Source organism: Pagrus pagrus (assembly GCF_965226575.1).
Source record: "Pagrus pagrus genome assembly, chromosome: 20".
NCBI lineage: Eukaryota > Metazoa > Chordata > Actinopteri > Spariformes > Sparidae > Pagrus > Pagrus pagrus.
In genome coordinates this window covers 22,605,877-22,623,269 of record NC_140207.1, presented here as the reverse complement: position 1 = coordinate 22,623,269, position 17,393 = coordinate 22,605,877, and the positions used below count along the sequence as shown (strand labels likewise).

Below are 17,393 nucleotides of genomic sequence, written 5' to 3'. Positions count from 1 at the left end.
TCACAAACATTTTACTCTGTTTACTTCTGTTTTCAGGTTAACAGTTACTGTAAGTAGTGTTTGTATATACTGTATACATTTCTGTTTTATGCTTTATGCATGAACCTGATATCCAGCTGCCCTCTATTGTTATTTCATTACTAAATGTAGAGCTGATTCATTTGTTTTTCATATTCTTGAAGTTGGCTGTATAAATCCAGTTTAACTCGACAGGCTGACACCTAATGGTAGTGATAAAAGATATCAATGTCACATTCTCCCTTTCCATGTTGTTCTTTATTCGCTTTTAGTTTTAGGACCCAAGCTCAGCGCTCTGCTGTTGTCCATCATGGCCAGCAGACTGTATGCCCTCTGAAATAATGAAGATGATGGTAGGAAGAGAAGAAAACTGTAGGTGGGCATTTGGTGGTGAGATGGTGGAAGTGGATGCTGTAAACATAGACAGGGTTTGTGTTTTTGCGTGTCTGTATGTGTGTGTGTGTGTGTATGTGACAGAGAGTCACAGACGGTAATGGGGGGAGTAGATGTCTAAATTAGCCAAGGGCGCCAGTTTCATTCATTATGAATAACGAACCTACATTAAGCAGTTGCAGCTGCTTCATAGGGAGTGGTGGAGCCGATGGTTATTATGTCATTAATTATTAACAATGAATGAGACACTCTCTCAATTATGCACCATTTAGGCAAATGTAGTCTTTTTTTAACTCCAAGCAATGCAAGAAAATTGATGACAAAGAAAAGCACAATGTGTGGTTGGTAGATGAAAACAGACAGACAGGGTGTGAATGGATTGACTCAAGTGAAATCTACACAGCTTTTATTCATATTGCTTCTATTCTCACATCCACAATTTTTACCAACAATCTGGTGTCTCCCAGAGGCTTACTGTTAGTGGCACAAAGGAATAAGAACTAAAATCTGGTTTGTGCACATGCAAAATTAGATAAGATTTTTTTTATTTAACTGTAGACAGAATTTGTTCATCTTAGATTCTCTTGATGATATATTGAACAACAAGTGTGCAAGCAGGGTAGGCATTCGCATTGTGGGGAATGTAGGCACCAGGTTCTGAAGAGCAGTCCACAGGTCTAGTACTGTTCTCTTATATCACTGTTGAACTCATAATGGACAGTTAAGAAACAAATGATCAGAATCGATCCAGAGATATTGCCTTTTTATTCCAAACATTCTTCTTCCTTTTCAAAGCCTACATTACCCACAATGCAACTTAGCCACTGAGTACCATTACTTGAGGCAACTCATAAGATGAGTGCCCTATGAAGGCATAAAATACCTGTAAACACACTTAATTGTATAAAATGTAATTGAGTTATCCTTTAATGGGTTAAATTTTCCATTTATCAAAATAATAGCAGCCTGAAAAGTAACTCCAACTTTAGGCAAGACTCTGATTTGGCGCTCAGTATCTGTTGTCAGTGTCCTTGTCACGTTTCAGATGTCTGTGGGTTGTTAGCAGTTCCACTGAAGAGACATTTTCACATTAAACTTGTCCCATGGTTACAGTAATATAACATTTTAATAAGTCCTGAGAGTTCAGACTATCCAGTATTTCACATTAGGTATCTAAAGTATGATTTTAATTGCAGACTTCAACATGTAATGGAGTATAAACATACTCCATTACATGTTGAAGTCTGCAATTAAAATCATCTTCTTTGTTGTATTGGTACTTTGACCTAAGTAAAGGATCTGAATACTTATTCAACCACCGGCAGTCATCTGAGCCGTGCTCTGATGCAACTGGGATTGACTCTCGTTTCTGAAGAAAGCATTATCTCTGCCTATATACGGTATATTTTGTTGTGTTTTTCCGTGTTGGTAATTTGTTGTTCATCATCTTGTGCATTAACCATGTACAGATCCAAACATTTATCTCTCCATCATCAGACTTCTTTCCAAGGAATTACTTTCTTGCCTGATGGCTGTAATTAATACAAAGACTCCGTTGACGGGAGCGAACTCTTTGACCTGTGGGAAAAGCCAGTCAGTACATTAGCATAGTGGAATACCCTCCCTGGGGTGTGTAGCATATTAATAACCCTCCCCTTCTCACACACACACATACAATGTAAGCTTTCAGTGCTGTCATCCATCCTCCTTCCATCAGCACCAAACATCCCCTCGAACCATTTCCCCCAACCCCCTATGTGGCTGGAGCCGGCACACTGATGAGGAGCCAGTTGCCATAGCAACAGGAGGCAGTTGCTTTGGCGACTAATAGGAAGAGGGGCTATATGGAGGAAACAATGGATGTTTAGGAAGGATGGGGGTGTTGTGACGGGCTGCGTAGGAGGATGCGATTGAGCTATAAATAGACTAAAGTCTGTCTGTCTCCCTCCATCATCCATGTCTTCGACAACTCCCTGCTGAGATTACCCTCTTGTCTCTTCACACCTGTGATCCTTCCTGCCTTTCAGAAGTAAATTAGCATATAGTAAAAGGCCTGTCTGTATTGAGGCCACAGCAGAGGAATTTCTCACTCTTTTAGTCCAGCAGTTTCAAATCAGCCACATGACTGTGATAGGAAAAATGAGAAACTGCGACAAAAACAACCGATCACATCACAGATATGAAGCTATTTTACACCAATATTACAGCAGTCTTTGAACACATCCCATGCTATAGTTTCAGTATCAAACGTTAAATAGAAACACAGGATAGATGAGCACTGCTCCAGAGAAACTTCATACAGTGGATAACAGGCAAAACCTGACATCGACGTGTTGTAGTTGTTTCTGGAATATTATAATGAATGTTTTTCCAGGAACATAATTGCATCTGATATCCAAGTTATCCTTTGTAACAGGTGATTAAAGTTGTGAATGGTACCATTTTAACCCAAACCCTGTTTTCCCTAAACCTAACCAAGTATGTTTGTTGTCTAAACCTAACCAAGTATGTTTGTTGCCTAAACCTAACCAAGTATTTTGTTGCCTAAACCTAACCAAGTATTTTTGTTGCCTAAACCTAACCAAGTATTTTTGTTGCCTAAACCTAACCATGTATTTTTGTTGCCTAAACCTAACCAAGTATTTTTGTTGCCTAAACCTAACCAAGTATTTTTGTTGCCTAACCCTAACCCTAACCCTAACCCCTAACCCTAACCCAAGTGTTTTTGTTGCCTAAACCTAACCAAGTATTTTTGTTGCCTAAACCTAACCAAGTATTTTTGTTGCCTAAACCTAACCATGTATTTTTTTGTCTTAAACCTAACAAAGTATTTTTGTTGTCTAAACCTAACTAATATTTTGTTACCTAAAATTCAGTTCAGAGAGAAAATATAGGGATAATTATTAAATGGATTTCCACAAAATTTGATCGAAACATGCATCAAAGGATTATGCCTCAAAGGATTAAATTATTAAATTTGGTGATGATCAGATCAAAATTACTCCAGTTATGACTAAATACCTGTAAAAACTAGACACATCAGCCTCAGCTGTTCTTTGTGATGGCCATGATAAACATGGTGAAAATGAGGCACAACTAACTGAATCTAACTGACCCGAATTACACTGTGAATTGTTTTTTCAATTTTTGTGCGGTTTCTTTATTTTAAAAAACTTTAAGCTCGTAGCTCACACAACTCTTCGTAATTTTTCAGGCCTAATTTTTTTAATTAAAATTACAAGCCTAAAGATGTAATTTGTAAGAAACAGTCCGAATTCAAAGGTTGCTCCAGAACTAAAGGGTCTAGCATAACCACTTACTGCTGCTCAGTGTTGTCTGTGCTCCAGCTATATTCGACTAGCTGCCCTTACCAAGTAGCTCACTTAGCTGTGGAGCTAAGTGGCCCCATTAGCTAACAGGAGTCACATCATTCAAACTTGTTTGTCGACTTTATTTTACGATGAGTTTATGAGGCAATTAAGTTTGTTTTAGTTTGGTAAAAGAGAGAAACTTGAATTCAGAAGGTTAACGGTAGTATTTTTCTGTTTATTAAGGAAAATAGGTATCAAAATATTTTCTTTCTTGACATTTTGTGTTTATTTTGTTTACTTACCAGACTAAGTAGTGAACTGGCAGCTGGAACTATGGGGGCTAGGAGACTATGACCTCTTGAGGTATAACGTGGTATTAGGAGACAGGGGCTTGCTTGTTAGCATGTTAACTGCAGTAGATATCTCTGCACAGTACAGTACAAACTGTAGATGTCTATGACATAACAACAGTATGTTTCAATGTTTTTAACTAAAATTCTGAACACATTTTATAAATTACCCCTTTAAGGGTAACTTTTGAGCTAAACAGAAATAGTGACTTATGTGACCTTTAGTCTTACAAGACATGAGAGGAATGGCAGTGTAACGAGAAAGGTTTGTGTTTTTTTGTGGAAAACACTGCTGTTTCCTGTCACTCTTACCTTGAATCAATGAGGCCATTTAAAGGTGGCATGTAGTCCTTTTACTGGCCACAGCTTTTGTCTGGTCTGTGTGCCCTCCGAGTGGCCTGCACGGGTTATTAGGCACAATGCTTGTGTCACCCAGTGGAGTTATATAAGACTGTGTATAGTCTGTGTGTGTGTGTGTGTGTGTGTGTGTGTGTGTGTGTGTGTGTGTGTGTTTGTTTGGTTCTTTGCCAGACAACCAGTCAGACAGGGTGAGGTCATCCATTTGGTGTGTCTGTGTGTGTGTCCCCATGGGACTCTGGTGTCAGTTTTGTACTTCAAGAGGCAAGCAGACAGGGAGAGAAGACATTTAGGGAAAAAAAAAGATGACAGATGTGGCAGGCAGCGACAGTACACCAGCCTCCAGCATGTCTACCCACCTGCCGGCATGTCTACCTTACTTCCTGTCTGTGCACACCTGTCTGTCTGGGTTTGACGTGTAAATTTGATAGTGACTCTGTAGTGTGGTGATGGAGGGGATGCAGACGGACAGAAAGACAGATGGACAGACAGGTTTGAGGAATGCAGTAGGCCATTCACTGATGTGACTGCACAGTGATTGAGGTGGTAGACATTTTGGTGGACACAAGCTTTCCAACTGTGGTGACAGGCTGCCTTTTAATGGTGTCCAAACATGTAGGAGTCATCAGGAGCTGTTTGAAGGACACTAATGGTTGAACTGAAGGGAAGGAAGAAGGCAAACTGTGAATCCAATGACCAAATAATGTGCCAGAGATACTGTATGGTGGATAAGCAGGAAATGAAATAGGCTACAGCTGTTCAGTAAGATAGTTGAAAAAAAAAGAAATTATGTATTGTCTGTATACAGTGACTTATAACACTGTTATAGCTTATTCCTCCATGCCTCTGATGTCCAAAAAGTAGTACAAACTGATGTCCCTGGGTGGCATCCTTCATATGGATGGCCAGGGCAGTTTGTCCTGAAACAAAGTTTTCAGTTTGAAGTTCTTAGAGAAATTAGCAACACTGAGCACTGTAGGAATATGTCACCCAATTCAATGCTATGTCTCTTTTTTGTGTTTTGATGATGATGCTAATTGAACAGTGATATGATATGCTGCTGCAGGATAAGTTCTGTAATACGATCTTATCTGAGTAATTCCATGAAAACGTCTTTTCAATTCATGAGACTATAGCTGAACCGATACAGATACTTTCCTATTTAGGAATTTTGGACCTCTGAGTTTAAATTTTTTGTAATTCTGTGTATGTGTATTCTGAGCCTCAGCAATTGCTTATTTTTCATTGGACAGGGTTGAAATTTGTCCTAATGTCCAAGAAGTATTTATGTAAAAACGTGTTGCAGAATGTACAGTAATCTAATTAATATCAACAAATCAAGCAAATAATCTTCTATTTTCAAAAAGATGTCATGCTGCTCCTTCATGATTTTGTTTTTTTAATTTAGTTTTTAAATAGCTACTTTTTTGTACTTTTCACTGACTGTAATATCACATTCAGTGGTTTTATTTTATGGGTAGATATTTGAACTGTGTTGACTTAAATGCTTCTATCTTTGTGTGACCTTTGTTTTTCACTGGGTTCAGGAAATTTCATAATTTGAAATAGTGAATTATTGTGTTTTGACCTCAGGAAGTAAGATCAATATTTTTCTTCAGACACAGAGAACAACTTGACATCATCATCATCATCATCCAGGCAATAAACCAAGTCATTATAAGCTGTAACTTGCAAATGTCCTAAACTCACTGAAAAACAGGCTCAACAGGTATCACGAAGATAGAAATCCTTCAAATCAACACAGTATAAATGACTACAGATGAAATATAGAAAATACTACTTATATAGTTCTATAATACATGACATACTTTTAAACCACTGTATTTGTTTAGGATTTATTTTCAAAATGTCAGTCAAACTGGTGAAGTTAACCACAATATAAGTGCATTAATGTTCCCATATTTTTGGTTCTTTGCCGTCACACCTGATAAAATAATGGGATGTGCGTGCACTACTTTGTGGCACCATTTTGAGGATGACCCGGTCAAACAGGCATCACCCGTGAAAACCACAAGAATAGCCCAAACCACGAGTGCAACCCCTTAAACCTGCACTCTGCTGCCTGATTGTTAGTGACACACCTCCTGCTGTGCATCTCTTCACACTTCCTTAAAGTCAAGCTCATGGTGGGACACCAAAATACCAAACCGGTGTGCACCGTGATGAAAATGCCAAATCCCTGAAGGCAAAGTTCCACCATTCACGGTGTGCTGCCATAACAACAACAGAGCTCTTTTGTCCCACATGATGTTATGTATTCGTGAACATGGTAAATCAGATGGAAGGCTTCAGAACGAAAAACAACAATGTAACCCTCAAGCATTGGCTGCGATACATGAGGAAAGTGTTACTCCATGTTACATAGTGAGAGTGATTTGTCATCATTTTGGCAAACTTTTCTGGTAAGAATGAGGCATTATTTTTCTCCTCATGAATTCTAAGGATGGCATTGTCTTTTTTTTTTTGCTGATGGAGATTTTATAGAGTTTCACTCATAAGTAGGTGTAAAAAAAGTCTATAGGGAGTTTCATACATGTCCACTGAGCTGTCAGATGTATCTGGTTTACAGTTAACATTTATAAAGTAGAAAATGGATTCTTTGCTAGGTTCAGTCTGTAACTGCCACAAACAGGAAATCATTTATAATAAATGAGGTATGTCAAGTTAATTTACTTACTGTACATAACATGTTTCATACGGCAGGCGAAGACTCAGTGTGCTTATGTGGTGATTGCTTTTGTTTTAAAGGTAAAATAAAATATATATTTTCTTTACCTTTCTTTACAAATTAATAGCTGTTTAACATTTGTTTTTAGTTGACTGGGACATGCAAGCATTAATTATATAGATTTACATTTAATGACATAAAATATTGTTCAAACATAAAGCAGTTTTACAATATTAATATGTTGTATAGTGAATAAAAAATAATACTAATACTTTTACCATTACTACTCCAGAATAAAGAAGATAATGATAATAGTAGAAAAAGAAATATGACAAAATAAGTTACTGTAGTGATGCACACACATTTATATATACAGAGTATCCATACACATGCATATATACACAGCATCTGCATAAACCTACACACAAATACAAGAAATAGAGACCGACCGATCAAACTTTTTGCACCCAGTACTTCAATATTGTTTATGAATATCCATTTATTCCACCGTTACAAATATTCCAATTGTTGATTTCTGATTCTACAAGTTAATCTTTCCGTTTCTAAAATGTTGTTTACCATCGACTTCCAGTTAATAAATGAAGGTGGGGTGGATTTAAACTAGGTTCTTGTTACTTGTTTCAAAGCTCAAGTGCTTTTTTTCCCCACGTTTTATTTGTCAAATTTGACAGCATTAGTTGATTCTAAGGCATTATGACATCTGCTTTTTAAAATGGGTCCAGAATTGATGATTCATTTGTCATGTCAGATAAGGTTCTCATCTGAAAGGGCTGGAGACAAAAACTATTTGTGTCTATGGCCTGCCAGAGAGACTCTCTCTTTGTCCATTCTTCTGTCCTGCCCCTTCATTAGCTAGTAAAACTTTTACTCGTGCTTTCAAGGAGGGCTCCACCTTTCCTTTTGTCAAAGCCAGCTTGGCATGGCTCTTTTTTCCAGTGGGAAACTTGCGATGAAAACAAAGCTCTTGTTCATTTAGTGTTTTATGAAGCAGTGCTTCCTCTGGGTATTAAGAACCATTTGTAGTTGTGCTTTTGTTAGTGTACTGTTCTCATTATGTGGCAACACAATTTAACAGCAAGCCAAACTCCGTCCAATAAATGCATGAGTCAGGAACCATCTTAGGTGAGCCTTTTGATAAGATGCTGTTGTATATGCATTCATGAAGAGTGAAACTGGAGAAAAACACAAAATACAGAAGCAACTTAGTGTTATATCTGGTGCAATGACAAGGCACTGTAGCTATGGCTTACTGCTACATACTACATGACTTTTAAATAAACCAAATCTGAATTTCAACTATAAATATATATTAAATTATAATAATGCACTTGCACTCCACATTCAACACAGCTCCCACAAAGTTCACAAAAACATCCTCCCCACAAATATCACCAAACACTATTACTGTCATTAGTTTACATGACACAGAAACTTACAGGTGATGCTTTCACAAGCTTAAATGGAAGGATGGCAGTGGATAAGACATGTGTCTGCTTGGAGAGAAAAGGCTGATTTCAGGTCACATGACAACTACTTCCTGAAAAGACAGGTTTCTTCCTGTTCAAACAAACCCATCACTAGGGGGTGCTAAAACATTGCTCAAAGAACTGTAAGCCTGAGGCAGGACAGTTAGTAAGCCATTAGGACTCTAAATGAAAAGAGACTGTTTGTATGAACCACTTTAAGTGAAAACCTTAAGAGTTAGAAGGAATATAATTTGCAGGGAGGTGATTTTGGAAAATCTTGAAGTTGATTTGGGTTTAATATTGAAATTGTACTTAATTGACATTCAGTGTGACTGCTCCAAAGCACCGCCAAATCCTCAAGTGAGGCGGAAACTGAACTTTTCAGAGCAAGATGCAGTGGACAGACCAGACAGAAACATGGTACCCTTCAGCAGTGCATCTTGTCCTGTCCTGGCCTGTCCTGGCCTGTCCTATCCTGTGATGTTGCTGGGAGGTGACATGTACCCACACCAAATCTCCACTGCCCTCATTCCAGTCCAGCTTTGTTTACTTCCTGTGTCCTTTGTTGCCCTTTTCCTTTACTTTTCCCCCTTTTCTTCTCCACCCTTGGCACTGTGATCTTCCTTACTCTCTTGCTTGTTTGTCCCTCAACTACTTTCTTCCTTTACTTGTTGTCTTTGTCTCTGTGTCCTTCTTCACCTTGTTGCCCTGATAAATTTGTCATTTATTTCTCCTCACCCTTTGTCCTGCCATCCCTCGCTCTGTCCCCATTTACCTCTCTGGCTGTTGTAAATTGTTGTTTTCAGCCAACGTTATGCCTTCAGTCCAAACCAACAGCCACGGGAACGCCTGTAACCGCTGGCACACACACACACACACACACACACACACACACACACACACACACACACACACACACACACACACACACACACACACACACACACACACACAGCTTATCCCAGGACAGCAATCCCATCTCTCTCCTTCTAGTCCACTTTTACTTTCCCATCACATACTGACCTTTGCTTAAATGCCCGCTGTGTAGCCCATGATGATCTAATTATATGTAACACAGCCTTTGACAGTTTACATTAATTGCCAACTATTTTCTATTTGTTGATGTGTGCAGCTGCAACATTATATTTTGACACATTTCTATTGCCGCCTATCTGTAGTAAGATAGGTACATTATTTTAAGTATATTTCTGTATCACTATGAAACAAGCTGATAGCTTTAACAGGTAAAGGCCAGGAGTGTACAGGCACAAAACATTTGAATTACCTTTTGTATAATGGTTTACATGGTAAATTCCTCATAATGTACATTTTGAAAGCTTCAGTGCAACAAGAGACTCATGGTACTGTATACTTTACTCTTTATTGTGGGCAAGTTTGAAGATGGATGTGGTCCAAGCAAGGACACCAGAAGTAGGTGGGTCGGAAATCAGGAAGGTGCCATCAGCCCCCCACTTTACACCCCTGGCGCACATTTGTGTTAGGTCACTGCCCTCCAGCTCCAATCATTCCTGTCCACTTTAAGACATGACGTTAAACTATCTGTGATGGAATCACACCAGCCGTGACACCAAATTGGTGTGTATGGTGTAAGGAATACACGACTTGAGATTAGTGAGTTTTGTGAAACAAGACAACTGTACCATGTCTAATGTCATACATTGCTTGGACCAAACAAGGAAGTATTTCAGCAATATTTCAGTGTTCCATAGTAGGATGGTAGGCATATTGATAACATCTGGTACAATTCACCTGCTTTTGCCGAACCCATGTGCCTAATGTTGTGTGTGAAGCAGGCGTCTTGGAATGGCTGCCGAATGAGAAACAGTAAATCACTCAGTGACTCAGTGCAGCTCTCCTGAAGTACACTGACTATGTCTGGGAAATCAAACTTTTTCAACAAGTTGTAGCACAATCCGTTCCTGTTAACTGCTTCAATCACCAGAGCTCCAGTAAAACTTTGCCAGTTTCATGTAATTTCATTGCAGTTTGCAGTTTTGGTGCGATCAGAAAGACAGAAGAGTGGAAATGGAGCTGAGAGTGTTTCTGTGCCAGACACCAAGCCAAGTTCCTGTTAAATGCTTACAGGCTCGACTCAGTGTGTTCATCTGGTTAGTGGTATGACTGTATTTTTGCAAGTATAAGCATGTCTGTCTCATGAATGTTTCTGACATGCTACGTGGCAGAAGGATACCCAGGTGAATACACTGTGCGTCTACATACAGAATATGTGTTAATGTGCAACAACCTGCATGTTTTTGAATATTTTGCATAGCCCACGTTTGATTCTCCAATTGTGTGTGTTGTGTGTGTTGTGTGTGTGTGTGTGTGTGTGTGTGTGTGTGTGTGTGTGTGTATGAGCATGGTTGAAGTATGAGGTGTAATGGAGTGTGATTCTCTATATGTGACCAGATATATTCTGACAGATAACATGGTCCCTTTACCAGAGGCTTTACTCCTCATCTGTCTCCCGTAACACGATTTGCCATCTCCCCCACTTTGATTGGGAACGCTGGTGGATGCACTAATCATTTCACATATACATACATGCTGAAGTAGACCTTCCTGTTAAGACACATGCAACATATACAAATATTCACACATTTACACACACAGTTGTCCGTGCCATCATTTCTTTAGTCTTCTTGACTCCTGCTGTCGCCTTCTCTCATCTTATCTGTCCATTGCTCTTTATTTCTATTTCACACACGCACATGGTGGTGTTGGGGGAGTCTGCAGCCTTATAACAAGGACCATGTATTTGTTTGTTTAAAGGTCTTACAAAAAACATTAAGCACAACATTGGGTCAAGCACGACTAATAAAGTACAGAGAAGGTGAAGCAGAGATATAAATGTAAGGCAGATATTCATTGCGTTGCTCTCGAGGGCTGATGAGGAGTGTGTGCATAGATGTGTGGAGTGTGTTTGGGAAGGTCTTCAGTTCAAATCCACTCTTCCCCAAAGCGCCTGCATCAGCCCTAAGTCAATCCTCCCCTAGGGGAAACAGAGCTGTGTGTTTGTGTGTTTGTGTGTGTGTGTGTGTGTGTGTGTGTGTGTGTGTGTGTGTGTACATTGTGCTTTTTACCATGAGACAGGACTAGAGAAAGAAAGGGGTTGAGGGGAGAAAAACGTGGAGTGAAAGAGAAAACTAGAGGGGAGGGGGCTTTCTCACTCCACCACAGTGGGTGGGATTTGAGAACAGGCAGCAGCCAATTGGCAGCCACAACTGGGTCACATGATGACTGTAATAATCAGTGAGAGAACCAAGGAGTGAGAGAGAAAGAGGGAGGGAACGAGGGAGAGAGCTGAGCATCCAGTTCACCCTCAGTGTGTGATTGAGTTCAGAGCGGAGGCACAGCACGAGAGACGCCACACACACACACACACAAACACACACAGAGCAGAGCGCACCTGAGTGACTGACCGAAAGGGACAACACCGCAAGGCAACAAAGGGAAGAGCGAGAGAAGGGAAAAGAAGTGGTGAAGATTACCTTTAGACTTCCAAGACTGAGACAAAGACTGACTGTGAAACAAAGAAAGGGGGAAAAGGAGAATAGTAAGGAGAGACGGCATGTCTTCTCTCTCCAATCAGCAGCCTGGCTCTCCTTTCTCAGAGTACAGTGAGCTGTGTAAGGTGCCGTCCCTGTCGCCCACTGTGCCGGCTCCGACCTGGGATTGGCAGCACCCCTCAAGCATGGATATGGGCACCCCGAGGGGCCTGGGGGTAGGAGGCGGGGCTCTGGCACCAACTGGACTCACAGATGAAGACAAGCTGTGCTTCTTCGAGCAACCAGGCAGGGGCAGCATGGACGTGGAGCTGAAGGTGCCGGGTAAGGTTGGGGGCATCTCTGGAAGCACCTCGCTTGGAAACGCATCACTGGGCAGCGCAGGGGATAGTCCCGACAGCCCTCTGTCCTCCTCCCCATCTCCCTCCCCAGCTTCCCCAGGCAGACTACCCTCTGCCCTGGGATGTGGGGGCATCAGTAGGGTCTCCTTGCCACCGGTTCCTGGATCCCCGGCCAGGCATATGGAACTGTTGTCATCAACTAGTGCAGTGCCTCCACACTCAATAGGAGCTTCACTGATGGAGGCATCTCCAGTAGACGGAGACTCTCCATCTGAACCATGGAACAACTCCAGTTTTGTGGAATCCAGCCCAAAGGTGGCCATGCCCCAGGTGGCCCCTAACTACTGCGTCATTGGAGTTGTTAATGACAACCACTTGGAGAAGGCCAACAAGGTTTTAGCCGGAGCCGGGGCAGCCCTTGGGGCCCAAAAATTTTCCGAGGGCTCGTCAGGGGACAACAGCGAGGAGGAAGAGATAGAAGAAGAAGAGGAGGACTTGGAGTTGGAGCCCTGTTTTATGGGGCGAGCTCAGCAGCAGAGGAAGGCTATGCGCCGTGCAATGTCCGAATGTTCCCATCTGTCGGTACCAACCAGTCTAGAGCTGCCAGATAAATACCCAGGTGGAGATGGGGTAGGGCTGGACCAGTTGTTGTCACCAATGGGTGGACCACGTCGTTCACCACATTCTATGAAGCGCTCCCTGACGGTTGCAGAAGATCAGCCGGCAACTCCATCGCCCACCCTCTCAGCAGCGGGTACCACACACATCGACCTGCGGCAACCTCCACCTGAACCCCGCCTCTGCCTCTCCCCGTTCCCACCACTGAAGAACGGCAATGCTGGCTTCCCTCTGTCGCCACTAGAGGCCCCACTGCAGGACTTTAAGGAGGAGAAGGAACCAGGTGGTATTGTGCTTCCAGTGCCTCCCAGCCCCAAGGGGTTCAGCAGCATGGACACCAGCTCTGCTCAGTCTGAAGGCTCCGACTCTGAAGGGGAAACTGTTCAAATTAAATCTGACATGGCTAAAGATGCTAAGTTTGACCGCAATGATACTAAACTCAGCAGTAGTGCAGGTATAGACTTTGGAGCTGGCATCAAATCGACAGTGGCAGGGGACATTGATCGTGACCTTGCCACTGGTGGCTATACCAACCTTGGCTTGAGCTCCAGCACCAACCCTTTCATCACAGTGGATGGTAGGTGGAGGTCATGTTTGCAGTCTCCCCTTTTTTAATATGTGATGCTCATCAATTAATGTCAAAGTTGTCTGCCAAACATGTTGATATGGATAGTTTGTGGGTTTAACTTTCACTGCCCTCAGTTCTGCCTGTGGGAGGCTGGTGCTGTGCATAACATGGTGTCACCCAGTCCAACCATTAATTGATCCATTACAACTGCGGACCACCCAGAAAAGGGGCTCAGCACTGAAGCGCTACAGTGGGTGCAGCATGCTGGAGGTGAATTCAAATAAGACAGATGAATTCATGATCAAGTGTTGTTTTCTGTTTGTACTTGGTCGCTGTGTGAACTACAGTGAAGCACATGCAGACAGGATGTCATGCATTCTTCAAATAGCACTCCTATACTATTCGCATCATTTAGGGCTACAGTATGCTGATGAAAATATTAGAAAAATCTTGTCTGGGCTCTTAAGTTGCAGAGATGTGTGATTGTGGGTTGATTTGTCTACTGATAAAGACATTGATTCATTCATTCATTGTTTGAATGCTTTCTTTTATTGATTTCAGTCTTTTTCAAACTAGATTAGGTTTTCTGGTCTAAGCTTGCAAATGGCTTGGGGTCAGGAATAACTCCAGAGGCAGACTGAAAGAAGGAGTGTCAGACGGGGAGAAAGAGAGTGAAAGAGAGAGAATGAAAAGCTGCGAGAAGTCGACAGCAATGGAGCAGCTCCCGCGGGCTACTTGACATTCCGTGGTAGTAGTGTCTGTCTCGTTGTGTTGGTCAAACCCAGCCTGCCAATTTTAGATACAGATCTTACACAAACTGTACCGAGTGGGTGAATAGATTAATCTTATAGTGTGTGAATGCTACGACAACATATCGAAGCTTATTTCCTTTTTTTATTATTTGTGGACACAGGTGGGCGTCTTTATGTGCAACTGAGTATGTTTGGTCATGTGCATGCAAATGTGTGTTGCAGCACAATAAGCTTGTAGCACGAGGTTGTTATAGTAGCTGAGTCTCCAGCTGACATTTGGATGCAGGGTCAGGATAACGCGGTTCATTATAGCTGATGGAGGCTCTGTCTTTGTCCAGCCTCATTTTCTCTCCATGCTTCCATCACTTTTTATTTGTCTACAATGCTGTCTCTTTCAAGCTTCTTCAATCCTCCTGTTGCTCATTAGATTCTTGGTGAAGACAGGCAGAGCCAAGATGGCTGGAAGCAGGTCACGGTCACGTCAAATGATGACCACCTCAGAACCAAAACGAGGTCACTGACTGGGATGTATGTCCCAGTATGGTGGTGCTATAAGGACCATCACTTTGTCTCAGTCTCAGTTTTTCTGTCTGTCTCTTTGTCTCTTTCTTTTCCTCTTTACTCACATGCCATGGTTTTTTTTTTGCCGTCAGCCACAAAGCCGAGTATAGCAGACGCTGCCAGCCTGGCCACTGGAGTATTAAAGGGGCCGTGATCTTTATTTTCTGCCCCCTGAAGTCTAATCAGGAGCATGGCAGAGTCATCGAGCCACAGGCTGTGTGTTGTATTTATGCATCTGTTTGCTTTCATACCAAGGTCATGGAGATATGGCTCTTGCTCCTGCTGTTGAGTACAAACTGTTTATATCCACTGGATTGATAGGGCTCAAACAACAATACTGTTTTCCTCGAAACAAAGGCCCTTTGGAGATACAGTGGTTTCCCAAACAGTGATGTAGTGTAGTCAGTTCATGCAACTGTATTGTATGAGCTGCACATGTGCAATATACTGTTTGCTTGGTCTTAGCTCCGTCTCTCTAGAGGGCTTATGGGAAATAAGGATTAGCATATTTGAAACAGAAAAAGAGGAGAGAGGATTGGGTGGGGTAGGGAAAACAATTCAAAAAGACAAAAGTCATGGAGGGAGAGCTGCAGATGAATATATAGGGATGGAAAACAGGGAGTTAGGCTTTGGTTGAACCTTGCTTGGATAGATAGGGGAGGGCAGAGGAGAAAGAAGGAAAAATCAAGAGTGAGTTGAAAAAAAGGGGGTTAAAATAAACTGAAAGGTTATGGTGAGAGTTCAGTCCATAAGCTTACGTTTCAACGGACACAAACCAAATCCCACGCTAAACCTACGCCTCGAGTCAGTGTGCAGAGCTTCTGTCATTTCAAATTATTTTTGTCTGGTAATATTTCCTGGTTTCAGGGACATTTTCAGCCGCCTTCACTCTCAGAATCAAGCAGATAATTGTCACATAATGTTCCGTCAGGGACGTTGAGTTGAACGTTCTCTCCAGCGGTGGCCCTGTGTTCGGCTGTAGTAAACGGCTTTGGGACGTGGGCATGTGCTTGTGTTTTCTGATTGATGTCACAGTGCACTCACTGCAATTTTTGCTTGCATATGTGTTTGTTCATCTGTGTGGGCATATTATTTGTCTACTGTTTTAATATTTTTGTATATATGTGTATATATATATCTTTATATCCAGATGTATTCTTGCATTAATGTGTATATTTGCATTTGGGCATATATTTGTGCATAAGCTTTGCATGTGCATTTTTAACCCTACTTGCATCTTACGTAAAAATTGGCATCCCTTCCTCTTAGTGTCATACTGTATGTCAATCAAACTACAGAATTCACTTGGTACACATGCTACTGGAATGAGCACAGCTTACTTTTTCTATTGATAGCACATTTTACAATGTTCACTGACAACTTTCAGAAATTCATTTAGAACTGAAGTATTAGCTATGTGTCTTCTGACTTCAGATCTTTCCTAATACCCATCAGTTTCTTTTGTTGTTTTTTTTGTCGAAAGTAACTAACAGTAACTTCAAACCACATGCAAAGCCAATTTTCACCTTGTGTTACCTGAACAAGTTTGACCACAGAATCATTTGTGCACATTATTCGCTCAAGTGTTTATTTTTATCCCGCACAGCCAGATTACTTTACTGTACATTAGCCGTAAGATAGCTAGCAATGGCATGTACTAAAGTTGTGTGTGTCTGTATATTTGAATTCAGCTTCTCAATGAACTAGGCACTCACCAGGGAACTCGGTTCTCTCTCGTCTTTGCCCCCTCTCTGTATCGTCATAACATAAAGGACATTTCACATCCAGCTCCAGTCAGCAGTCAACACAAGACAGAACATAAACACCCGACAACGGAGGCCACCTCCACAGATCATTGCTGCAGTTAGGTTGATAATCAGGCGTGAGGATTAATCCACTTTTTAATCCGAAAAGTTAAAATGTAATCTCTGAGCTCTCCAGTTGGTAAACAGCTCAGGATCAGAGCAGAATCTGATGTGACTTCAGGTGTTTATTCCTCCAGAGCTGGTGTCTCTGAGCTGCTGAGCAGCGGCTCTGCCTCTCCTCGCTCTGCCTGGACCTCCCCACACAACACCTGGCAAAGCCCCGTAACAAAGGTGGATTTCTCACTTGAAGTTGAATATTTTCAACACGTGCTAATGCACAAATGATGCGTATTCATGTCATTCGTCTAGCCAGTTTGAGTAGCCACAAATTTGTGTCATCATAAGACATGCACTGTCTGTGAGAGTATGAACCAAACAAAACCGTCTGTGGTTCAAAGGCAAATGCAACTGCACTGCAGACAGCTGTAAACTATGTCCGATTGAGCTGCCAGTAAGTCTTTAACATGTCCACTAAGACAGCCAAACACAGGGTCTCACACTTCAGATTCCACAAAGTCCAATCTTCACTTTCCACTTTGTTGCCACTTCACAACCA

The 17,393-nt window shown here is 41.6% G+C and overlaps 1 protein-coding gene across 9 annotated transcripts in view; it reads left to right on the top strand.

Moving 5' to 3' along the window:
• Positions 1-17,393, top strand: part of LOC311249442 (uncharacterized protein) — a 131,135-nt gene that overhangs the window by 85,682 nt on the left and 28,060 nt on the right. The window contains exon 1 of one of the 9 annotated variants that reach the window (XM_084340477.1): positions 11,929-13,668. The exons of the other annotated variants lie outside the window; for them this stretch is intronic. Coding sequence (XP_084196603.1) covers positions 12,198-13,668 — 1,471 coding nt within the window. The 5' untranslated portion in view covers positions 11,929-12,197. Of the gene's footprint in view, positions 1-11,928; positions 13,669-17,393 lie in introns of those variants that run through there. 9 annotated transcript variants of the gene reach the window in all.